Below are 27178 nucleotides of genomic sequence, written 5' to 3'. Positions count from 1 at the left end.
CTCTGTGGGACACATAAATTGGGAGAACACAGATTGAGGACTTGAAATTGAGTTTAGTATACCCCAGTAATTACTGTGAACAGCTAGCTATTACATGGGATGTCACTCTTAGTTAGACCATAAGTTCATGTTGGCATTAAGAAACCCTAATAAAAATGTCTTTGAATATACATTCAAAGAGGTTTTGATTGAACAAATTTTTATTATATGGAAGGGAAAAAAAGAGATAAGTAGTTATACCCAAACATTACAATCAATCCTGTTTCCAGCTGCACAAACTATCTCTGAAGAGAGTGCCACACAAGGTGGTCAAATCTCCTCTGAGACAAGGACTTTGATACAATCAATGCTTTTTCACTGTGGTGCAGTCTTTTACCATTCCCCACATCTCTGGTATTTTTTTACCAAAAATCAATCCAAATTCCACTCCTACACCATACACAGGGTGGGACTGAGCATTTCCTCATTACAAGGATAATTTTGAGCTGTTGAAAAGAATATGTAAAGTATTATAGGCATGTGTGTTTTCTCTTTCTTTCTTTCTTTCTTTCTTTCTTTCTTTCTTTCTTTCTTTCTTTCTTTCTTTCTTTCTTTCTTTCTTTCTTTCTTTCTTTCTGTATTCACACACATCCATATATAAAGAAATCAAGTACTTAAAAATATTTCCCATGAAAAAGGCTGCCTCTATGTTCCTATTTACTCTCTTATAAGCAGGCATTTACCTTTGCTGTGAGGAAGTAGAGAATCAGTGACTAATAACAACATATCATTGGTTTAGGGAAAGAAAGCAGCATAAAAAAGAGGTGAGGTCCCTAATATTTATACTAAGAGGATCCAATGCTTATTTTTTAATGCCAAAATAAAAATCAAAGTAGAAAAAATAGTGCCTCCCTCCTGAAAATTTTATTAGATAAGACACTGGTATTATCTGATATTTAATAAAAAGAATACGACCCGAGAAAGACACAAAGGTTTCTCTCCTCATTGGTTTCAATTGAACAAGCTTTAGTACTCTATTGAGATTCTTTACTACTGGGGATATTTCAATGCAGTACAATTTGTTTCAAAGTAATAGCTTTTCTGTTAGAGCTAGTTTGTCATGTCAGAGGGGATGATTATTCATGATAAGCCACTAGCAATATTACCAGCAATTTTTAAAAAATGTAGGGTACTGATTAATTTCAGAAATATTAGCTACTGAAAGCAGACATCAGTACTGCAGAATGGATGAGACACTTGGAGTAGCAGTTGCCAAAAGGTGAAATAAGCTAAAACTTGGGAACACATTAATTACAGATATAACGTCACACAATTTAATAGAAAATGATGTGTTCTGCTTACTTGATCAGAAAAAAGACACTAGACCCTGCTGAGTATTAATGATATGGAGGGAGGAACTGAATGTCTGAGACTTGGGCTATTGTACAACAAATTTTCATTAAGTCTCAAGAAATAATTAGGCTTTCTCTCTTTTTTTTCTTCTTTTTTTTTTTTTTTTTGTGCTTATACAAGCTGAAACCCAAGAAGAAAGACTCAGTCTAGACATCTGCATTTTTCCCATGCATAAATTGTTGGCATAGGAGTAGTTATGATGTAATAGTATGTAAGAGGCGTTAGTGAATACACAATACCTAGCACATTAGTAAAGTATGTCCAAATTCCAATCAGCAGGTATGGCAGAAAGTAAGTAATATGCCAGACTCCTTTGTCCCATACAAATGAGCATGAAGACATTTTGCTAACAATATCTCAGTATTTACAAGGATAATTTTTTAAAAAATAAAATGGTGCAACTGTCCTCTAAAACAATTTTACATTCCAAGTATGTTATCCAAGTCAGAACTACTTACCTAAATATTTCTTCTTCCTGTTTCTGTTGCTTCAGTGCTGCACTGTTTGACTTAATTCTGTTGGGGTATTTATTTTTCCATTCTTAAACATTTTGTATAAACTCCTTTCTTATGACTTTTCACATAACCTTTTTGTCTAACTTTGTTCTGCATTCCCAGTTTGGGTGATCCAGCATTTTTGGCCAGAAGATGTTGTTGGCAGGAATATGGAAAAGGGTAACTGGTCAGTTCTGAAGATCAAATGGGTTTTTCTTTGATGCTGAGCTGGTGTGGTTGGGTTTTTGTTTTCTGTGTTTGCTATTTTCAATGGAGCACGGGAAGAGAGAACACCAATGGTGCTGTCAAATGTTTACTCCTCTTTCCCATTTTTGCAAATGATCACAGAGTAGCTTCAAGTTTTATCAAAGTAGGTAGAGAGATAATTATTCTTTTCTTGATGGTGATGACTCTACATTGGGATGTTTATCTCACATGGTAGGCTGGAAACATCAGCTGGAGTGGATGAATCAGTTCATGTTGTCTCTCTAAGTTGTACCTCTAAGTCATACTTAGGGCAGTTGGCCAGGGGCACTTCTCATCTGCTGATGTTTAAAACTTGGCTGCTCCTAGCATCAGCTCCTAACATTTTGTCATGCTGATTTCCTCCTCAGAAACTCAGGGTATGAAATTCACCTGTCTGCCTCTACCTACCAGTGAAGCAAGTCTTCTCTGCAAAGGACCAGAATAAATATGTAGAGCATTAGCAACAGCTTCAATAGTCCTGTGATTATTTGGACCAAAATAAACTCTGAAACAACTCTCAATTGTATTGCTCAGCTCTATAGCATTTTAGCATTCTTATCTCTACTAAAAAGTGTAAAAAAAAACAAGAAGCTATCAGTGCCAGAGAATTGGGCACATTTGTACACCTTTTGTTGTAAACAGTTTTATTACCTTTTCTAGAATTTTTTTCATGACTTTGAAGTGCTTTTCATGGTATGGAGAAATAAATGTCTAATTTATTTTTTAGAATATTATTTTATTTGCTAAATACTGCGTATTTTAAAGTCAAACCCTCCAGTGATGGTGTTTGCTTTCCAAATGGAAATAATGAGAGAATATATATATACATATATATATATATATATATATATATATATATATATATATATATATATATATAATAGAGACATTAGATAATATAAGTACATAAACAATATTGATAATACTAAAGTTATTGTTTTCATTATATCAACAAATTAAGTACCATTAAGAAAATCTTACAAGCTCAGATATCACAGTAACTAACAGCCGTCTTTATATTTTGATCTTTCCTTAGCCTAAACTGTCTCAACAGACTACTGAAATTTAGATTCTGGCTTATGATAAAATATACATATATATATGTATTTATGACACATAAAAGTACATGGTAAAGAAATTTATCCTTTGACCTGCAAATTCAGAAATGTATAATGTGAATAAATTAAAAGTTAAAAATTGAGCAGAACTGACAATATCTGAAAAATTAGTTTTGGATTCAGACACCTAAAATGATTGAAAAAATCACAGCACTCAGTAGATTTTTAGAGTAGAATAATTAATTTTTTAATATATTAAAAGGCTATTTCAATCAAAAATTACATTTCTTAGAAATTTTAAGTGTAAAAGACAGAATTAATTTCGGTTTATAAAAAGTGTTTAAATTTTTCCAAGATGTTTAAATTGTGCCCCCTTCATTGTTAAGAACCAACAGAAACTGTCCCCTAATATCAAATTCTTCATGAGAAGTTCTCCTGATCTCCCTGCATTCAGTTGACCCTTATATAGTCTGTATCTCTTTGAAGTGGTTTTGGGATTTTCTCCACTATTATGTGATCTAGAAAATGAAAAGCAGAAAACCCCTGGAGTATATCAAAGGCTATAGCTGGATTTTCCTGCTGCTGCTTCCTTTAATTCTCAACACAACTTTAATTTTGCTACCCTCATATAGCTTAGGTTATTGTAGAGAACATGGAGTGCATTTGCTACAACAGTTCAAATCCTACAGTAATGGAATTGCCGAGTAGCTATTGACATCAAATTTTATATATGCCTCACTGTGAAAGCTGACGTTTCACTGAAGAAGGTAATGTTTCAGAAGCATGAAATACTAGTTAGGTAATTATTTCTTAAATTTATAGCAAAGTCTCAAAGGTCTCTTTAGATCATTTCCATATGATCTAAAGTAGGAATACTTTTATTTTATTTTGTAAAAATTATACTTTTTTTAAGGTCATTCCTGTGATTGAATGAGGAGAACTAGGTTGTTTATGTCTAAAGTAATCTGAGCTGCCACAGAAGTCTGTCTTTCACTTTTTGGAAGAAGGAAACAGAATACAGGAAGATTGTCTGTGACAGTGTTTAGTCAACATTGTTCAATTTCTGTTGGCAGAAACTTTAAACATAGCCTTAATTTTGTCCTGATTTTCCAAGACCTGAGTTTTCAAAATCTTTTTTAGTCTTGCTGAAGTCACTTCAGACCAGCATTGTATTTATTTAATGGTGCTTATTTCCTATCTGAATGCTTACTAAAAATTGTATCCTTATTCTGACCTTTTTACCCCTTCTCCCCAATCCCTTTTTGAGTTTGATTAAATCAATGATGTTTTAGATGGTTTATGAGAACTGTTTCTTTCTTTCTCTAAAGCTAAGTATATGAATCTCAGCAGATTACTTAGATTTACAATAATCTTTTCTGTCACTTACCGGAAACTGCTGCAAGATTTCCAACACCAGAGGAAAAATACTGTGGTTCTCTTCCCTTCCCTTCTCCTCCTTTCATTTCTTCTCTTCACTAGATTATGTCTCTGTGTAAATCTCTTTGCAGTGGTCCATATCCCAGGTCTGAGATTTTGATGAACCAGGTATATAATGACAGAGGTTTACTGTGTATGACAATGGGCTTTACATTTAGAGAATTTGACTCAGCATTATATTGTCTGTTTTCCTGTCACATTAGAATTGATTTGAAAACTAATTAATGCTATGGGACATTTGAACTGTAAAAGCATAGTACTAAATCTATCTTAATTTCTTCAGAAGTTACTTTTGTTTCATACATTATTTTGTAGAGAGTATTTCCTTATATTCCACTATTGCCAAGAGCAAAGACTCTTTAAACACCTTTTTGACTGTTTCCCTCAATTCTTTATCAATTTTACATTTGTTAAATTGTATATATTGTTAATTAATTATTCTGATATGGAAAACTCAATTTACTCTTTATATTTTTGCAAATAAAATTTCTCCAAGCCATGTTATCTATTTATATCCTAGAGACCCAAAGACCTGTACTTTAAAGCAAAGTGAATTATAAATGCTTTAGAAGCAGTTTGACCTGATACTGCAGTGGTTGAATCTTACGATTGTCTTCATGAAGTTCTCATGAAAAGAACTGGGTACTTATCATCTTATTTTAATAAAATGAAAATTTTACTCAAAGGTATTTTATGTACAAATCAGTTAGGTAATACGTGCAAATTTAGATTTTATTTCTAAAAGAACATAACATTTCAAAATATATTGCCAATACATAGTATTCTGTGAGTGGTCTTCTCTGTCATTTTGACTTGCTGGGAGATGGTTCTAAGCTAACTTTACAAATATCACAATTTAATTATGAAATTAACAGTTTCACAGATCACACATATGAATTAAAAAAAAAAAACAGCAAATAAAGAGCATTAAAATCTTTGGACATGTGGTTAGCTTTGCAGAGAAAGAAACAGTGAAAAGGAAATGTAAAATAAATATATTTCTTTCAACAACTTAACTTTGCAAAGGAATCTCTGTTTCTGTCTTTTCCAAGAGTAAACATCCTATGTTATCAAACACAAAATTTGCATGAATTCATTTTCAGATATGCTTTGATATGGTGGTCTCTTTAGGACTGCTGGGAAGATTCCTGATGCAATTTCTGGTTGTATGATGGTTACTTTCCGCTTTTCAAGTGGAAGAATTGCAGGAAGAGCAGGTAGATGAAGAAAGAGTGTAAGCTTAGAATACTAATGAAGACACTTCACAGTTCTCCTAAAATAAGGAAGTCATAGCTCAAAACATTTATTCTTAAATACAGGAGTGAGAAGCATGATGGCCAAATGACACTGAGATGAGAAATTCCATTATTTGAAATCAGAATTATCTTTAAAAAAACCTCAAAACTATTTAATATCTAGCTAGACTCTCCCTAAACATAAAAATGTGATTGCCCCACAATTCTGTAGTGCTCACATGTGTGAAGGGTATTAAATACGGCAGGATTTAAATCCCAGGGAGTATTTTTAATTTGTTCTGTGATGAGATTCCAAATGTCCTCTCTTGTTTTTATGTCTAGTTCTACTGCCCAGATGCTTGTCACATCTGAGAGATTACCCTTATCTGGCTGCATGAGCAAGGAGGCAGTTGTTTTGGAACAGATGATCCCTTGTCTACAAGGCATTGAGATATTACGTGAGCAATAGGAGAGAAGTATTGAAATATCCTTAGGAGGAAAGTTAATTACATACCAGGGATAAAATCCTGGGTGTATTTCAGGTGACTTTGTTGGAACCAGACTTTCATCTGTGGTGGTACTACCAATGCTTTTAAAATAGAAGCAGAAGACTATTTCATGTCAGAGAGATATGTATAAACCAAAGTAGTCAAATGCCTAAAGGTGAGTTAAAATCCCCTCTATGTTTCTGTGAAGGTGATAATCTCTATGGAATGACTTAGAGATATCTAGATTTATGTTTCATCTTTTTCTTAAATTCCTCAAAGACTGACAACACTATTGAAGCTAAGCCCTCTTTGTTCTCAATGATAAGAAATGACAGTTTTCTGTTGTAGAACAAGAGACACAAACAATGGCAATAAAACTTTATTTCAATACATGTAATAAAAATGGTATGGGTACTTTCGTTACATGAGATCCAGTTTCTTATTTTGCTGCCTTTCCAATTTAAGCCTCCTGCTGCTCAGAATGTATTCCATGTGAACATGAGTAGTCCTACTGTTTCTTAGACCTTATGTTTCTCCAAAGAAGTAACGCAATCAAGGCTGACAGGAAAGAACAGAAACTTTTGGCTTTCTAGTAGTTTTCATAACTAAGATAAGTGGAAGACAAGACTAAAAAATGTTTCTAAACCTCTTTCAGAAAATGTGTCTGTAACAGAAATAAGAAATTACTCTCTAGGAGGAAAAGCAATACATCCAGAAAGTGTTTCAAATGTGGTGATAATATGCAGTGATTGTTTCTTTTTGACTGGTATTCTGTACCAGTTCCCCTGATTAAGTTATAGAGTTTCCTGTCAACTCTACCAAAAAATTGGAAAAGTAATCTTGGTACCTTGTTATAGCTTATGCAAGGGCAAGACAATCTATCTTACTCAGTTATTTATAAAAAAAAAAATATAACCACCTTTTCTCATAGACTTAAAATGATAAAAAATCACAGATAAACTTCTTTTGAAAACTTCATGATGTCTAAACTTCATAATGTCCCAATTTCCAATAAGTTGTGCAGAGAATAAGCATCAGAATACGTTGTTTGAGAAAGCAAATGCTTTTCAGAACAAATTGAAATAAAATGGCAACCTAGTTAAGAAATCCTCAATTACTTGGAACTCCTAAGAGCTGATTTTCAAAGAAGTTCTTCAGTGTTCTTTATGCACTTCACAAACACAATATTTTTGTGGGGTTTTTGTTTGTTTTTGTAATAAGGCTTTATTAAGCAGGTCTGAGATCTCGGGCTAAAGAAATGTCTTAAATCAAGAAAATTTGCATTATATGTCAAAAACCCCAATAATTATTTACGAAAACAGAAAGTAAAAAGCAACCCAAAAAGACAGACATTACCAAGACAGAAGAAGTTGTAACCATGAGAGCTGGAGTGGTTTAGGTTCCAGGGACACCTTACAGAAACCTTCCAGTACCTAAAGGAAGTCTAGAAAGAAAGCTTGAGCAGGATTTTTTAGAAGGATGTGTAGTAATAAGACTAAGAGAAATAGCTTTTAAACTGAGACAGGATTAGATATCAGGAAGAAATTTTTCACTGTGAGGGTGGTGAGATACTGGAACAGGGTCCCCCAACTTGTGGATTTTCCATCATTGTAGTGTTCAAGGCCAGGTTGGGCAATCTGGTCTAAAGGACCCTGCCCACAGCAAAGGTTTAGAAATATATGATCTTTAAGGTCCCTACCAACCCAGACTATTTTATGATTCCATGTTTTTATTACTTTGGGAAATTAAAATGTATGGCAGCAACAATTATAGGTGGTCAGGCAAAATATTAAATGTAAACTTTTCTGAGCTGGTAGAGAGCTCATTATAAAAGCTGCTATTGGAGCTGAGATAGAAATGAGAATTATTCGAAGTACAGAACATCAAGTTAAACAAACACAGAGATCTATAGGAATACAAGATAGTCTTTTCTGAAATAGCAGCAGCTCTAAAGGCCTTGTGGCTGACATGGTGTCCTGGTTTAGAGCAAATTTGGGAGAGAACCTCCGAAGGGGTTTCTCTACAAAGCAAATTCAAGCAGCCCCTCCCTCAACTGATTTGAGAAAATATTTCTTTGGAGAAAAGTGGAAAAATCTGTTTATTTAACAGGCAAAGCATTCACCAGCACAAAAAAAAAAAAACAAAAAAACAAAAAAAACCAACAAAAAAAACAATATTAAACAATAAAACCTCTTGCCATTCCAAGGGATGACAAACTCAGAATGTCCCCTTGCTGGGCTGTAGCTCAGCTCACCCAGCCTGGTATCAGTCCCTCCGGCACTGGAAGTGCCACTGCCCACTGCCCAGGCCTGGCCCAGTGGGCCACAGGTGCAAGCTGCTGGTGCTCTTCTGATGTTCAGTCCAGAGCAGGTTTAAACAGGTCCAAAGAAAAAGAAAAAACACAGTCCAGGGAGCTTCTCTGCCTTAGCTAGCTCAAACTAACTAAAAACAAAGGAGAGGTCTGTCCCACTGTCTGTCCATCTGCAGACAACACAGTCCAGGAGCAGGAATGTGCAGGAGTGATTGCAGTTTCCGAAAACAAACTCTGTGCTTCTTCTGCCCCCACCTTTGCTCTCAGAACCAGTCTTAATGATGCAAAACTTATTTCTGGGCTAAACAGACGAATGGGGATACGAGCATCATAAAGTCACCCCAGCACGCGTGGATTCCTACTCCACTGTTTGCTGCTGCCCAGGTGCAGCGTGCTTCTGTCCCGGTGTGCTGTGGTGCAGGGCTGCTGTGTGCGTGTGTGCCTCCCTGCCAGCACAGGGGAAACACGAGAGCTGTGAAGGAAGAGGGGGTTGTAATGTTCTGGGAGGAAGGGACACCAGTGAGTGTCCTTAACAGTGTCCTAAGGTGTCTCAAACTGGGAAAACAGTCAACAATCTTTTCATATGAAAACACACTAGAATAAGGAAGAAGCTTGCAAGCTGCTGGACACATGGGGTAGGAAGACAAAAAGGTGGAGGGCAGGAGGGAACTAAGTCCAGTACATTAAAGGAGATGATTACCTTTCATATTTGTACTCATGTGAAAAAGGCAATAAAACTTTGTCTTATTGGAAGTTAAAGTTAGTGAAAGGAGGCTCGTTTTATGCAGAAAAGAGGCATAATGGGAATGGAAAAGAATAAATTAAAGAGAATTAAGACATGATGAAAAGTAATAAAAAAGGTTAATTTCAAACACAATTAAAAGTAAAATGCAGTCATCACGTCTGATGTGAGCATCCTATTATCAGTTTTATAAATGGGCTTAAAGATCTGCGAGTGAGGCATGTCAGGACAATTAAAGTTGAGATACAAATAAATAATAAAATATTAGAAATTAATATTGAGCTTATATTTTACAGAACTGGATAAGATTGATAGCAAAAGAAAAGGATTCACAGCAGAGGGATGGGTTCACATCACTATGAAATCTATCTCTGTTGAACTCCAGTAGGTTCTTTTAAGTCCTAACAAAAAGGATGAACATACAGGAACCATAATAAACTAAGGTGATGATAATACAAGTGAACAGAGAGAATCCAGAAAAACAGAACAGAATTAGCAGAACAGTTTGTACTGATTTATAGTCAGCATGAAAAATAACTTATCTTTGCTGCCAAATACAGTCAGGTGATCAAAGACCACAGAACGGTGTTGCAGAAACATGTGATAAGCATGAGGAGAGATAAGTGAACAAAGTATCCTGACTAGAACTACCATTTAGAGGGACAAGAATAATTTTGCAAATAGGTATATTTCACACAATAAAGGGACATGAACATGGATGACATGGCTAAGGAATACTTTAAGATAGGATTGTCTATGTTTTAAGATAGGTGAAAGGGAAAGAAATGAAAGGTGATCACGTTATCAGAAAAGATATTGAAGAAAAATACAGCATATGAACAAATCATCTTCCATTTCCTTGGTTTTGTCTTAAAATAAAAGAAAGAGAGTATTAAAAACTTAATTAAAAGGAAATACACATGCAACTTAGAAATGTACAAGTGTGTTAATCAAGGCAGACTCAGTATAATTATCTTATGTTAATGACTATTATTAAAGAGCACACTAAACAGGAAGATTAAATGAAAGGTGTGGAGTACTTGGAAGGTGAAAGGTGTAGAAATATGTTATTAAACAGTATAATTGAATGGTCAGGAGGAAGAGAAAAAGGCAAAGACAATATTGTTGAGTACTGAATGAGTGTAATTATGGGACATTCAAGGGCAAGGGGTATGGACATGATGTAAGAACTCTTGCTTTGTTAGAAGGCAATGAATGTTGAATAAGTGGATTAAGAACTGCTGTTACTGATGCTCACAATAATCCAACAGTGAATCAAAGGATGACTGAAATCAGGAAGAGGAGCTGTGTTTTCTGATTTCAATAAGTATTTATCCATGTAAAATTTATGAGAATTAAACATCTGAATTTTAAAATCTGGTAGAAAACAATGCAACAGAAACTTTGAATCATACTAGCTATTAAGAGAATCTCATGAGTGGTGTTGTTCATCTTCATACTTATTTCAACAAGAATTTTTCTTTTCTAGTATAACATCAAGCTTTTCAAAATTCTTTATTGTGTGCTTTGAATAAAACCATCCCTTTAATGAAAAGCAGTTTGCAAGTAAATTCTGCTTGGAATGCTGGTTCTGAAATCTAAATGAAAAAGATCACAGTATATGCTACTAGTTATTTCAGCATGAATTTTACCTCTTGAAAATAAGTGTCATGTTTTCCACATTTGATCAGACCAGTCAGTTAATGCACGCTGTCTATTTTGATCATACCCAAGTTGGACTGCCAAGGTGAAGAGCATCACAGAATGAATTAACATATGAAAGCAGAGATTAAAGTGCATGTTGTGCACATGGATTCTGTAGGCATGATTTTTTATTTTACAGACTAAAAGACTAGACCTATCAAAATCAAACTTCACTGTTGGTTCATTTGGGTTTTTTTTCCATTCTTGGAATTAAAAGTGTATCTTCTGACACGTGCATAGCTGTGCTACATTCTGCTAGTCATCTCTGAGAAACATCCAAGTTGTATCATCTTGCAGCATATGAATAATTCTCTTTTGTTACAGTTTGAATATGGAATAAAAGGAGTAATTGGAACGTGTATATATCATGGATGTTTACATTTCATATCTGTGTATGAATAGGACTAATTATTGGATTGAGTATGAAGCGTTACAATTCTTAATAAGTAGCATGTTATCTCACAGGACTCTGTTCCCTCATAGTGGTGGCTCTGGGGTTTTTTGGTGGGTGTTTTCTCATGGGATTTTTTTTTTCTGTGTTTTTGTTTTGTTTTGTGGGTTTTTTAAATATAATTTTATTTTGGTAACAGTAGACCTATTATAGATGAGTTTTACTTTGTAGTTTGTATTGAATTAACAGAATAGTCCATATGTAATTGAAAACTTTCATTAAATAGGTACAGCAACAAAGGTTCTGAATTATAGAGCAGTATTATGATCTTGAGTCAAAGTTTATACTGTACTTTCCACACTTGGTCTGGAGAGATGGATGAAAAATTAACAGTGTATGCTATTTAATTTTCAAGTCTCTACATTTTTTTTCTCTAACTCTATTGAAGTAGGCCTTAGCAAGAGTTTTCTAGGAAAAACTAGATTAATAAATATGTGCAGACAGATACTTAAAAAGACTTATTACAGTGATTGTCTTTGGGAAGAAGTGTTAAAGTTCTAGCATGTAGATCTTATGAGTAAACAGTATGATTTTCCAAAGGGTCTTGTGTGAAACTGTATTCCAAAAGTGCTAAATAAAACAGCTGAGCTTAAATAATAAATAATAACACATAAAGAGGATTAAAAAATAGTTCAAGTATATGAGGGAGATGCAGAAAGAGATAAATAAACCAGACTTCTAACAATGAAGGTTTGCAGGCACTAATACGAGAATTAATTCTCTAAGGCAACTTGCCTTAGAGTAAAGGTAAAATTTGCTTTATATGTCACATGAGGTAAACAAAACCCTAATTACATTCTAAGAGTATGTTCCCTTCACTTTTTGTCCTATATATCTATGATACACTGATAATTGTATTAAAAAAGCTGTCATACTTCATAAGAGGCGCCTTTTCTCACCACTGTAAATATATATGAAAAAGCTGAGATTAAAAAATTGTACATGCCACTCTTTCTGTCAAGAAAACACAAATGGCAATACAAAGTGTAAAATCTCAAGAGATTTCTGCTTAGTACTTCAGGGAAAGAGGCCTCTGTACATTTAAATGCTCAACGTGAAGACAAGCTTGTGAATGTGCCATGAAGAAGATGATTTAACGAGCTCAAATATATACATGTGTGTATAATTTAAGAGTTGGCGTGTGGTTTGTTTGTTTGTAGTTTGTTATGAAATGTACATCATGTTGCTGTGAAAGAGCAGCTCAGTGCTTTGTGCTTTCTCTCAGATGAAATCCCTCCACTTGAAGAGGAGGATTGCTCTGAGCATTCTTGGGGATAAGAGTGCAGAAAGCCTGGAGAGGGGATGTATACCTACATTCAGACTACAAACCTGGTGGAAAATAAAAAATATTCTAAAGTCCTAGAAGAGTTAAGAGCTGCCATAACTGAGCATTAGAATTTGAAACAAAAGTATAGAAACGGACCTGCCCTATCAGTCCACAGTGACTTGGGAAAGGCCTTTTTATAATTGTTTTTGCTCTCTTATTTTTTCTAAGGAAATGGATTTTCTATATAAAAAGGACATTTTTTTGCAGTCCAAGAAAAGTTAGGGTTTGAATGTAGGGGTAATTTCTGACATTTAAGAAGGTTCATTTTTAAAAGGATCTATCAGCAGAACAACTTATCAGCTTTGATGCACTGTACTGAATTTGGCTGGGATAGTCTTAATTTTCTTTGTGGTAGATCCTATGGTCTTATGTTTTAGATTTGTGACCAAAACAATGCTGAACATTTTATCAGTGCCTACACACCATCCAGGCTTCCTCTGTTTCTTATACTTCTGGGAATGGGCCAGAAGGTGGGAAGAGACACAAATGGGACATAGATAACCCTAACCGATAAAAGGGATATTCTAGAATATATGGCAGCATGCCCAGTGGTAAAAGCTGATGGAAAGACGGAGGAAGGGACCACACTAATGAAATGAAGGAGGAAGGGACCACGTTCAGGGTTATGGTGTTTGTCTTCCCATGTAACCATTAGGCCTGATGTGGACCTGCTTTCCTGGAGGTGGCAGAACACCAGCCTGCCAAAGCAGCCAATGAACTTCTTCATCTGCTTTGCTTGCATGCACAGCTTTTGCTGTACCTATTAAACTGTCTTTGTATCAACCCACAAGTTTTCTCACTGTCATTCTTCTTTCTCTCCTCCATCCCACTATGGGGGAAGGGAGAGGGGGGTGTGAATGTATTGTGTGAGGGAGCAGCTCTGGGGCCCTACCTGATCACTGCAGTTAAACAATATCCACATAGGGTCAGTCAAAGCATGTAAACTGTTAATATTTACATGAGATGATATAATGATGCAACAGATGGCTATTTCAGATTGAACCCCTAAGTACAGAGTTTTTGTAACCCAGAATTATTGATTGGGAAAAGCTTGTTAATAATAAATAGCTTGTTTCAGTCTTTTCCAGAGCCAAAATACATGGAGGAAACTCACAAGGTTAATAAGTTTCACCTGTATCAGACCTGTATCCAAAGAGACTTATTTACTCTTACATTTGACAAAAAAGAAGGGAATTTATGTGACTACTTTGCTTCAAAAGCAAACAAATTTAGTCATAGATGTTGTCATATTTATTTACAAAGATGCTACCATATGTCTTTAGATAAACAGTATGGAAAACACATTTGTTAGGTAGGTGGGATTGTTTTGCATTAAGTGGCCAGCATTTGTATAAAAACCATGGGCTTTACCTTTCTAAATGCAGTAGTTGCTAAAAAAAAATTTGATTTTTTTTTCAGAAATCATGAATTCTAGTGATGTATTCTATTGAAGGTTGATATAAAAATGGATTACTAACTTTTTTTTTTTCTTGGTTTTTTTTTTAGGATTTATTTATACCTGTGGTGGAACTTTAAAAGGACTCAATGGCACTATAGAAAGCCCTGGCTTCCCATATGGATATCCAAATGGTGCAAACTGTACCTGGGTTATAATAGCAGAAGAAAGAAACAGAATACAGATCGTCTTTCAGTCTTTTGCTCTAGAAGAAGAATATGATTATTTGTCATTATATGATGGGCATCCTCACCCTGCAAACTTTAGGACAAGGTAAAGAATAAATATTATTAAAATCTCACTTGTGGTAGGAAATAAAAAATATCTGGTAAAATAGTTAAAGCTAATGTTTTTAATATATGGATTCTTTCTTAGTCTTTAAGGTGAGCTTCCTCTAATTAATCAGGTGTCAAAATGTATATAGTGTTTTAATTCTAGTTAAAGTAATAGCTGAAATTAATCTAGCCCTCATAAAATTGGTCTCAATGAAACATAATAAATTAAGAAGCCTATGAGCATGGATACATTTAATGTAAAGTGAATATGAGATTGTGGAGGTCTCAGCTGCATGATCTAGTAGCAGTGGAACTTTTCTACCTTGTGCAACAGGAGGCTTTTTATACAGATCAGGAAAAATTTAATTAAGGTGGACTAGGTAATTTGTGTGTGTGTGTTTGTATATGAACATCTTCTAACAAAAAAGGTTTAAAAAAGTGAAGAAATCCATTTGAGATATCAAGATGTGCCACAGAACATTTTCTATCAGAGCCTACTTCAGAGTCTTAGCCCAGATGTTCAGTTCTGGAAGGCTGCAGCTTATGGAATACATAATAATTCTACAATACCAATAGATATATTACTCATATGTTTGTTAGTTATCTTTACTATCATCTATCTTGACTTCTGTAAGTCAATTTGTCATCTGCCTAGAGTTCTGTAAGGCCTTTGGCATCGCCACACAACATCCTTGTTATTAAAGGCAAGAAATTTGTATTTGATTGGGTGGACCGTTTGATGAATAACACAGTGGCCATGTGGCCATACCCAAAACATTGCATTCAACAGCTTAAAGTCCAATTAGCAATCAGCAACAAGTGGCATCCCTCAGAGGGTCTGTATTCAGAAAAATACTATTCAATACCTCTATTAACGATGTTGATAGTGGAAGTGAGTATAGCCTCAGCAAGTTTGCAGGTGGTACCAAGGTGAGGGGTGCAGTTGATTTGCTTGAGGGGAGGGATGCTATCCAGAGGAATATCAGCAGGCTGGAGGAGCGGGCCAATGAGATGAGGCTGAGTTCTGCTCAGTTCTCAGTATCCATACTGACTACTGGATCAATGAATTTAGAACAGTCCTGCAGAGAAAGACTTGGGGATATTTGTAGATGAAAAATTGGATGTGAGCCTGTAACACAGATGAGGGCTGGAGCACCTCCCCTACAAAGACAGTTTGAGAAAGCTGGGGCTGCTCACCTCGGAGAAGGAAAGGTTTTGTGGAGACTTGCAACCTCCCAGTATCTGAATGGGCCTACAGGGAAGTTGGAGAGAGACTCTTCATTAGGAACTGTGGTGATCCGTCAAAGGGGAATGGGTGCAAATTGAAAAAGGGGAAATTCAGGTTAGATATTAGGAAGAAATTTTTTTACTGTGAGAATGGTTAGACACTAGAACAGGTTGTGGATGCTCCAGCCCTGGCAGTGTTCAAAGACAGCTGGATAAGGCCTTGAGCAACCTCGTCTACTGGGAGGTGTCCCTGGGGAAGTTGGGTCTAAATGATCTTAAAGGTCCATTCCAACCTCTTAAAATTCTATGGATCTATCATAAGGTTGGGTATGAGGAAGAAATCCTGTATATAGAATGCAGTAAAATACTGGAACGAGTTGCCCAGAAAAGTCTTGGCTTTGTGTAACCTGAAGGATGTCCCTTCCCATGACAATGGGGTTGGAACAAGGTGATCTTCCAAACAAAACCATTCCATGATTTTATCCTGTGATAAATAATGTAATACCTCTTCCTAATCAGGGAACATCCAGTTTCATTTTACTTTGCATAACTCTGTTCAAAGAAAGTATATATTTTCATAATATTTTATGGTAAGTGTTGATACGCTGGTAATGTTTTTTTTTAAAACTATTGCATAACAGTCTGGCATCTGATCACTAAAAAGAATATGTAACTTGGTACTATAAGAAAATTAGAAGAGTAAAATTCTACATCTCAAATTTGTGCAGGATATAAATTCTCTTAAATGGTTAACAGTCAGCAGATGCAGAGAGATGCATCTCTAATGAAATTGTTTTCCTTTGTACTTCTGTGTTTTCATTTCTGTTTCATGAGTGCTTGAATGCAATTCTGATATCAGCCACAGGAAAGAGGGAACCCACAGATAAAAGATTTGAGACCTGTCTTCCACAAGTTTTTCTCCTTTCTGTTCACTCCTCAAAAGATAAAACCGAGATTTTCTCAAATGTTTGAACCGAAAAGGCCCTCACTGTCAGTCAAAACTTTGGTCTGTGAATCTACTCTAAACTGCAATTTCAAGGAGTATGTGAAAAATGTTCTGCTCAAATGCAAAGAATAAAACTATGATTCCAGTTAGGAACCAATGGTCCTTACTGAGTTAGAGTTTAAATAAGCACCAGGGAAAGCAGATGAAGATAGTTAGCAGATTAAAAGGGAGATGAAAATAATATCTTGTAAAGGCAGAACTATTTTTCTTTATGTCCTGTTCAAGCTGCTGAAATGGTTTATATATATTTGTTTTAACAAATACATTCACTTATATGTATATGTATCGATACATAGATATACAGATAGCTATATGTGTATTTGTAAAGATGTTTGCAAGATTCTTTTGAAATTAAACTAATTCTTCAATGCTGGAGCTTTAGAATATGGGTTTTTTTAATATCTTAGAAGAAAGTCAAGGAAACTTGTCATGCTTAAATGTTTCAGTACTGTATATTTAGGATGCCATTAGATTCTGGTGAAGAACAGTGTAAGTTATGTGAAAGAGAAAAGAATCAGTCAGCACTTAAAAAGGAAAAGATGATTAAGCCTCAATGTAGGGCTTGAAATAGACTACTTTTGCAAGACTTTCAAGATCTTTTCAGAGTGTGGGTGTGGAAGAATAGTACACATTTTTGTGAGTGGAGAATTGGCTTTAAAATTAGGGAAGCATGACAGTGAAATTACACAAGCTTTACTAAATCTTTTATAGTGACTTTTTTTTCCTCAGATTATTGTAATAATTAGCAAGGTGATGTTTCTTTAAGTTTTCTTTTTTACAAATAAGTGAAGTTTTACTGAGGTACAGTTGCTTGTGGAAACTATCCTTCTAGTATGACAATGTATTTTGACATTTTACTTAGTGACATGAATGAAAGTGTAATTAGATTACACTTTTCTCCCTCCCTTTAATTTTTCAACAGGCAAAAATATTTTCAGGGAACTACACATATGTATTTGAAAAAATACATAACTAGACAGGTAAAAAAATTGTAATGGATAGACAAGTCCACTACTTCTGTTTTTTACTTTAATAATGTGAAATAACTGTTTATATGAATGAAATGATTTTGCAGTTCTACTATTTGTGAATCTCATCACCTTTGACTCCCTCCTCATCCAGTTTTGTACTTCGTCTAATTGGTCTCCTCAGAATTAAATCTTATTGAAATTACATTGCATGTCTACAGCAAATGCTCAACAGCTTTTAACTGATTCACCTGGCACTTAAATGGCAGATAAATAATAGTAAATGGAAAAGAAGCATGTCAGATATGACCACTATGGAAAGTGTAGTCAGTATTTCACTTGCATCTTTGTGTTACTGTATGCTTGATTTAGTTTATTTCATATTATAATCTTTGTTTCAAACTATAAATACAGAATAACTTAAAACTCTTTATCAATTTTTTTCATAAATCATATTTGTAATCACAAATAAAAAAGTTTCTTTGCAGAAAGAAAGTGTTGCTCCTGTATTTGAACCAAGCTTTTGGCAAAATTTCATAGCTGGGAGTAATTCTGGGTCATGTCACTGTCTCAGTTTTAGAGTTTTCTTGTTGCCCCCCAATGCATATTAAAAAAAAAAAAATCAAATCAGGGCTTGATATTCTGATTGCTTTTAAAAACATTGTTTGGACCTTATTTTGTTAAGTAGCTAATATTTCCAACTCCTGTTCTAGATAAAAGTGTTGCATTTCCCGATTAAAACTCCTGCTCAACTTTATTCCAAATTTCTATCTTTATAATTTTTTTTGTGTGGCACCAGAAGAATCATTTCAGCTAAGTTTATATAATATGTTTTCAATTTTCTGAGTGCCCAGTTTGAGAAAAAAGGGTTTTGTTTGCACTAGTGATAAGAAATCCCATGCTTTAATAAAGTTAGCAGAAGGTATGCTTGAACCAATAAAACACCACATAAATCAACTGCTTTGCAAAGCCAGTAGGAGTCATCTGATGATACCTTTTGCATGTTAAGAAAATAGTCCTTAGTGCAACTTGTAAATAATTCATTGTACTAGTTTTATCCTAGGGAGTGGTGGGAAAAGAGCTGTCCATAGGCACAAGGCAGGAGCCAAGGAAATCCTGCTCAGGCACAGCCTGGCAGGGGCTGAGCAGGGAGAGCAGAGCTGGAACTCTGGGAGGATCCAGCACACACCCTGCACAGCCTGAGCCAGGTCCAGGATCCCTCCAGACAGTGCAGCTGGGAACGGACGGACACAGGGCTCACCACAGAGGAGGACTGAGGCTCATGAAGGAGGCAGGGATGGGGACAGAGCTGCAGCAGGATGCCACAGAGTGGGTTGAAACAGAGGCCCAGGAACCATGGACAGTGGTGGGTGGCAGTGCCACCAGCTGAGGTTTGTTAAGGCCAGGAAGGATTAATGGTTTTCACAGAGTCCTGACTCTACAGAAAAGAATCTGTGAGAAAATTATTTAATATTTACCTATAAAGCAAAAGGTATGGGCCTAACTATGTGAGTTCTTCATTGTGTACTCCGCTTGTCAGTCCTTGAAAAGCCACAGGGAAACCATTATTAGTTTTAAAGCACACTGCTCTGTGGCAGAGATATATGGTACATATGTAGGTGGATGACTGAATGGCAATATGAACCTTGACTATTCCTTGCAATTATTTTACTTTGCAACTTGGATAATATCTTGTTTTCTTCTTTCTTTAAAAGAAATTGTTGAGCATAAGACATAATATATTATCAGTAAATATCAAAAAACATGTTGGTATTTTTTTTAATTAAGGTGTTAGGTGCTTAGAATTAAATACTAATTTGAAAAGAGGTATTGTACTCAGCAGTTGTCAAAAACTCTTTTTATTCTATAATTAGCTACCCCAACTTGCAGTGTAGTATTCAAAATAGCTTTAAATATTTGAATAATAATGTGACTATATACCCAACTGTTTGCAGTTCCAAGGAAATATATTCCAAAATTTACTAGTACTTAACCAGTTAATTAACTTAACCAGTAACTTTATTTGCCTGTTAAATATTCATGACAAAATTAACATTGCATTGAAATCAATGAAATAAATTCAGATCTATTTTAGACAGAGAAATAAAATGCATCCTTTCTGCAATTGTACTTGGCTAAGCTGAAGCATTTAATCCAGTATATTTCTGTCTCTGTATGTTCACTAAAATAATCTTTCATATGTTTATGCTCAGAAAGCAATTTCTTAGTAGCTAAAACTATATATTTCACAAAGTTAAAAATAAAATTATTTAGAAAGTTATCAGTCTAACATAATGTTGTGGTAAAAATCATCATAAAATTCCATCATGTGTGTCTTCATAAGGACAGACATGGTACAGAAGTTTAGAAAGATCTGCAGTTAGAAAAATGATATAATCATTTGTGATTCATTTGTTTGCATAAGTGAAAAAAACCCCAAACTATGAATATGTTTATTAAAAAATATTATAAGTGGAGTTGTGAAAAACTACCACAAAATGGAATTTTTGATCACTGAATAATTTTTTTTTCCTTGTATTGAGAGCCTGCAAGATCACCATGCATCTGCAGAGATATTTTTAAATGTTGATAACATCACTGCATCCAAAGATTTAATTATATTAAAATCTTTTCTCTTGTGACTTGTGGTTAATTTTCTCCTGGGAACTTAAATGGAAGGAAGCTTTAACCATAGTGTTTAAAAGGGGAGTTAATACTCATAGTTTTTAATCTCTTGTATTTAAGCAAGATAAATCATCCTTTCATCTACACTCCCTGCTGAGGCCACCAAGAATTAAATGTACAGGTTACCTGATCAGTCCTGCTGAGCTGAATAGGAGAAATTAACTGAAATTACTGGAGACATCTGCTACTTTTCCTCTATTGGAGAATTGCTTTCCTAAAACATCTGACTCCCTGATTATGCCTACATTTTTAACATTTACTCCCATTTCAGAGAAAACAACATTTTCAGTAGATTAATAAGTGGATCTTTAAAATTTCAGTATGTTCCTAGTGTTAAATATAATTTGGTATTGGCTCCTCACTCAAGGTTTGAATTCCAGAGGTTTGAATAATGTACTTAACCAACAGACTCATACTGACTGTAAAATTAAAATTAATTTCTTTGGTCCAACTTTGGTAAAAGCAGGGAAAAAATGCCTGTAAAAATATGTAAAATTACACTTAATCCTTAATATTCATTCATATTAAATATTGTTATAATTGCAGGTAGATGAATTGTGTGTTTACTTGACTCTAGGGCAAGGCTATGTTAAATAAGAATGGGATGGAAAACCATCAAAGATGCCAGAAAAAGAAGCCAAACTGGCTTGTCTGACCATGCATAGGAGTTAGACCTGTCTCAGTGGTCTACAGGACCACACAAAGAGCAGGAGGAATGCTTTCCCCACCTGGTGAGGGAACACCCATATCCATGATCTGAGCATTCCACCAGTGCCTGCTGCTGGCCTGAAAACTGTTTCAGATATCTCTTTCTCCATAATAAATGTGCCAGGTATTACTGTCAACATGAGTAAACACTGTGTTTTAATTCAAAACCAATCACAAATCTAAGGTACATTTTCTCTGAATAATTTACTTTATTATTGTTATTATTATTACTATTATTATTTTAGAGCTTTGAAATCATAGAATTATCCATCCTTTTCTCTTCATCTAAATTTTAATTGAAAACCATTCAGGAAATTAGATAAATAAAACCAATTCAAAACAAAATCACCAACAAAATCCGAAGCGAAATCAAGAATTCTTTCCTAATTTCATGTTCTTCCTTAAAAAATAAATAGCACTAAGTTAAATGCTAACAATGCCCAATTTTTAAAAGGAGAAAAATATATTTTTAGAAGACTAGATTTTGCCTTTAAAACTTTCTATTTTTAATGTGAAAGAATTATGATTTACATCTTTCATGTGCTAAATTGTCAAATTTATCTTACAAAACTTTGACGAAGAAATGCTAGCAAAAGAATAAGTGTTGCCACTAGCAAAAGGTTCCAGTATCCTCATTTAATACTTCTGCTTGCTTTTGCATTTCTTATTCAGACACATATGTGTTTCTCCTTTCAGTAGCTATCAGTCTGTGTCAAAGAGGCAGCTATTAGATGATTCTGTTAACATTGTTCTGTCAACTAATACAGCCCTGGTAGCTCCAGTAAGCGTTTTTTTCTGACCCTGACTCTTTCCTTCTCCTGGTCATTAGAAATTTATCCATATTTTTTAATGAACATTTATATGTATCTTGGACCCTTTTCTATCTCCCAGCCAAACTCCTTAACTTATGTTTTTTTGGAAACAATTAGGCTATTATGTATTTTTATATATTCACTATATATTATTATTGGAGCAAGTGTTCCACTCTTTCTCATACGGATTCTCATTAAAACCAGAAGTCAAAAAAAGGCTCACATTTTTGCTTAGCTTTTGCCTCCTCTTTCCTCTATTTCTGCTATGTCAGAATTTCCACTTCTAGAATTTCCTGACTTAAACACTTGTTTTACTAGCTCTGTCGTTTCCCACTTCCTCTCTCTTTAGGTGATCTACAGTGCTACAAGATGTAGTGCTGGGTGCCCAGAGCTGGAGCCAATGACTTGTCTGGGCCAAATACCATAAGGGTGTGTTAATTTTCCTTCCTGAATCCAAATTTTGTTGTATGTAGATCCATTTTACTTCTTGTATGTGTATTCTTTTTTGTCTTATTTCTCATATAAGTTGTTTGCATTTAAGTTGTTTCTCATATGAACAATTCCTTCTTACACCATATAAAGACCCTTTCAGAGTATTTTATCAGTTCATTTAGATTATTGCCATTTTAAATAGCAGATGGAGTATCTAACTCCAAGTTAATTCTGTAATTTACATCTACTAATATAACAGCTGCTCAAGTTAGCAGACTACTAATAAAATAAAGAAAAAAATGTCAACTCTGTGAGGTTCTAGATTAAGTATGTCAGAGAAAAGCTCTCTCTGACTGTTTTGTCATTATGGCTTTAAGACATTTCAGAGTGGAATATCTCCAGTCTTCATTCACCACTAATGTTGACAATTGAAACTTACAGAGCTTTCTTTTTCACTCTCCTGTTTGCATCTTTTTGGATATTGATGAAGACCAGGACTTGTTGATAGGGAGACAATGACTCATACCTCAAAAAGTACTGTACCTCAAAAAGTTTCCATTTTCAACCATAGCTCTGATTTTTTTCAGCTCAAGCTGTTTATTATGCCCTAAGAATACACATTTTTCTTCTTTCATTATGGTTCACTTCCTGTCAAAATTTTCAACCAGAGCAGATACTGTCAGCTGATTAGGATCAAATTAGGGATTCTCCACATTGGAAACAACTTCAAGTCCTTATCACAGTGATTTTTATTTGAGCTGCTCCATGGTTCTTTGGATTTCGTCATTATTTGCCTGGAAAGAAAAGAGAGAAAGGAATTTCATTTGACAATTTAGGGACTAGTGAACAAAACCAAGCAGATTATATTCTCCTTTCACAAAGAAAGAGAAAATAAAAAAGGTATAAATCCCAGACAAAGGCCATTGACTAGATAAGGATACAGAAAGCAATAGGAACAAATACCAAAGGAGTTGAAGGAGAGAACAAAGGCCATTAAAAAAGGAAATAAGGAACCAGCAAACAAAGTGGAAAACTATGAGATAGGTAAAAAACCCCTAAATTATTATTAGGAAAATTTTTGCTGCACAAACAAGCAAAATAAATCCTGCAAAATAAAAAAAATACTGTGTGAACAGAAAATATGTGGAATCTTGAACTGAAAATTGGTGGGGACACAACAATAAATACAGCAAAACTTGTAGATAAGAGAAACAGATAACTGAAAGAGATGTAACAGAATTCAATGTATTGGTAAACAAATATTCAGCTCTGAGGTGGATTCTGAGTAGACAAAACATTTAAACAGAGGGGTTTTTTTTTTAAATCAGACAAGTTTGCTTTATGAAAAAATACATTGAAGCAATAAAATTTTTTGGTGCTATGCTTATAAATGCAAAGCTGAAAGAACATACCAATTGTTCTACACTCAGGAATATTTTTATATGATGTTAAAAGTCTAGACACTGATAGAGAGAGAAAGGTAGATAATTAAAACTGATAAAAGAATGTGCTTGTCTGGACAAGGTGCCACTTGCCACTTGAACTTATGCTTACATTACTACAAAGAAGACAAGGTTTTTGCAGGTTTGGAAAAAATAGTTAGCTGGAAATCTGAAGTTAAATGGTAAGGATTTAAAAACCAAACCCAAAACCAAACCAAGCCAAACTAAATGCAACCTAAACAACCAACTAAAATTTTGGCTATGTTCGAAGGTGGAGGTAACTTTCTAGTAACTGACCTTAAAAGAGACTTTCCCATTATCAGCTTTCCATAGGATATTCTTCTCTGAACTGGAGGGCCAGTTTGGCTGCTTTGAATTGGCTGATGGATATTGGTCTAACTTGTTTACTTCTCATAGAATGCACGAAAAAACCTCTTTTACCGACTCTGAGATTTATTATCTGTCTTTAGATAAACTGGTAACTAATTTAAACTGGTAACCATGTATATATGAAGAGTGCACTTGCCCGTGAGATGAGTACGGCCATATCTGAGAAGCAAAAATTTTACTTATTCACTTTTCTTTGTGTTGCTAAATTGCTTCATGGCATTTGAAACAACCTAGGAAGAAAAGCTGATTTTTGTTGTGGAGGCCATTTATATACTGTAACACAGCCTGCCAGCTCTCTCTGTGGCCATTAGTTTTTCATCCATGTCTCAGTTATAGAAAGAAAAAGAATGATCACAATAATAATCTTGTGCCAGAAAGTCATAGTCTTTGGGAAAGTATCATTCTATTACAGGGTTGTGTTACTGTTAGACCTGTTTACATGACAGAAAGGTAACTATTAAACCAGGTGTTAAATTCACCTTGTATTATTGCAGTCAGCAGTATCAGTAAAAATACCTTAAAAAGTTGATAATTGAGTCAGAATATATCTGGAACAACCATATATTGTTACTAAACTAAACCCTGAACAATTGGTTCCTGTATAAATACACTATTTCTACTATCTTTGAAGAAAGACATGATCCTTCTATTTTAACTGGTATGTCTGAAGAAAGCCAAAAGAATCCTTTGAGGTTTTGTGCAAATATATGTTTGTTTGTATGTATTTACATATACACTAATTAGAAGGAACATCAGACATATGGCTTTACCTGGAGAATTTTTCTCTCTGTCTTTCTAATACTTGCACCTGTAATAAGCAATACGCCGGTAGCGTTCAGCTTTTGGTATATTGAAAGTTGGAATTGCATTCGACATGATTCCACAATTTCATATAGAGGTTTTAAACCTTTTCTCTTCCCTTATTTTTTGGGTGAAGTAGATTTAATCTTTCTGTATCTCAGGTTTTCACGATGGTTGTCTAGGGAAATTAAGTCTTGTTTGTTTGGATTTTTTCCCAGTCTATTATTGGACATAGGATTGTGTCTAAACATTTTGTTGTACAGAACTGCACTCAGTTATAGATTAATATGCTGTAACACCATGTTTTATTATTATGCTAATGTGTTCCAGATATATATGGAAGTGGCTCTTAATACTGTTTTATGAGGTGCAGCTGTAAGAAATTTTTTAGCTGATAGTAAGACACAAAGAACTCAAATCAAAAACATGAGTTACTTTTAAAAAAAATAAATCTAAACTTCAGCACACAAACAAATTTATTTATTTGTTTTATGTTTGTTTGGGGTTTTTTAGTAAAAAAATATGTTTTCTTAAACAAAGTATCTTTTTTAGATTGGTATTTAGAGTAGTGCCCTATTATTCTTGATATTGAATTAAAGGTAAAATTTGAAGAAATGTTCAAAGCAAGACCAACTTTGAGTGTTCTAAAAAACCCTATTCACTTTATGCCTTGTTAAATGGGTTGTTTAAAGAAGAATTTTGAACTGATTTCTCACTTTGTATTATGTGAAGCAGTGGTTTGAAGAAGTTATATTTAGCATTTTTATAAAGCATTTATGCAAGGAAAATGGAAAAATTTTAAACTTTCTACGTAGGCTTTTCATTGTCTTTATCAGTCATAGTACTAAAAAGTAACAACTCCAACTCTTTATTTTGGAATGAAATGTGGGCAGCCAACTCATCTTCTTCTTTGTGAGATATCCTGTTTGCAGTAACAATTGCTTCCTTTCTAAAATCTTGTTTACTCCACTATCTGATTCTGTTAATGTCGGTCAACATGGCTCTGATATGAAACCAAGATAACACAGATAACCTATCCTTTGATGATTGCAAAATAGATCAGCTAAGTGGACTCATATTTCTAATATAAGTTTCTTTTTTATTTAAACTCATTTATTAAAAGGCAAATGCTATTTGCAGACCTGTCAGTCCAATAACTATTTACAGATGTGCATTTTATGTGCCCGTAGCTGTTATCCAATCCTAAATACAAAGACAAACACTAGCTGCATTTTCTAATCCAATTTTCTTATCCAATTTCAGCAAAAGTAACAGAATCTTTTAAAATCTCTTTTCTGAAATCATTGTGGTATTTCTTTGTTCATTTTGGAAGTATTTCTTCTATGTTCAATCAGTTATTAGAAGATTATGAAAAGTGGAGGTTAGAATAAGGTACCTGATGCACTTCTGTTACATTTTCTATGTTTTCCACGTCCAAATTTTAATTTAATTTTTCTCCCTTGGAAGTGGGAGCTTATGTCTTGTATTTGTGGGCTTCCCAGACGAAGGAAGGAATGATGTATCTGACTCCATGTTCTTAGAAGAAGATACTATATAATATTCAAGAATACTAAACTAAACTATACTAAAGAATACAGAAAGGATACTTACAGAAGGCTCAAAAGATACTAATGAAAACTCATGACTCTTTCCAGAGCCTCGACACAGCTTGGCCTTGACTGGTCATTAAGTCAAAACAATTCACATGAAACCAATGAAACAACCACCAGTTGGATAAACAATCTCCACACACATTCCAAAGTAGCAAAACACAGGAGAAGCAAATGAGATAATATTGTTTTCCTTTTTCTCTGAGGCTTCTCAGCTTCCCAGGAGAAGAATCCTGGGCAAAGGGATTTTTCCAAAAAATATGACAGAAACAATATCTTCTATTTTAAACTCAAGTATCCTTTTCTTTAAAAAGAGCTTTTCATTTTCCTGCTAGAAGTTTTTCTACAGTATTTCATATGTAGTAACCAATATAGATATAATAATTTACCTTCTATGAGACTGAAAATTGCATGTTTTTTATTTATGCTTATATAGAATATAAATTGTACTTATGTAATAGATACATTACTCAAATCCTTT

General features: G+C 34.4%; 1 protein-coding gene across 4 annotated transcripts in view; it reads left to right on the top strand.

The window, feature by feature from the left end:
• CSMD3 (CUB and Sushi multiple domains 3) overlaps positions 1–27178 on the top strand; it is a 580220-nt gene that overhangs the window by 64554 nt on the left and 488488 nt on the right. For all 4 annotated transcript variants that reach the window (XM_038122727.1, XM_038122755.1, XM_038122747.1 and 1 more), the window contains exon 2: positions 14392–14614. In XM_038122727.1, the coding sequence (XP_037978655.1) occupies positions 14392–14614 (223 nt within the window). The remainder of the gene's footprint in view (positions 1–14391; positions 14615–27178) is intronic.

Source organism: Motacilla alba, chromosome 2, assembly GCF_015832195.1.
Source record: "Motacilla alba alba isolate MOTALB_02 chromosome 2, Motacilla_alba_V1.0_pri, whole genome shotgun sequence".
NCBI lineage: Eukaryota > Metazoa > Chordata > Aves > Passeriformes > Motacillidae > Motacilla > Motacilla alba.
The sequence above is the reverse complement of the archived record's forward strand: the minus strand, read 5'-3'. Positions and strand labels throughout refer to the sequence as shown.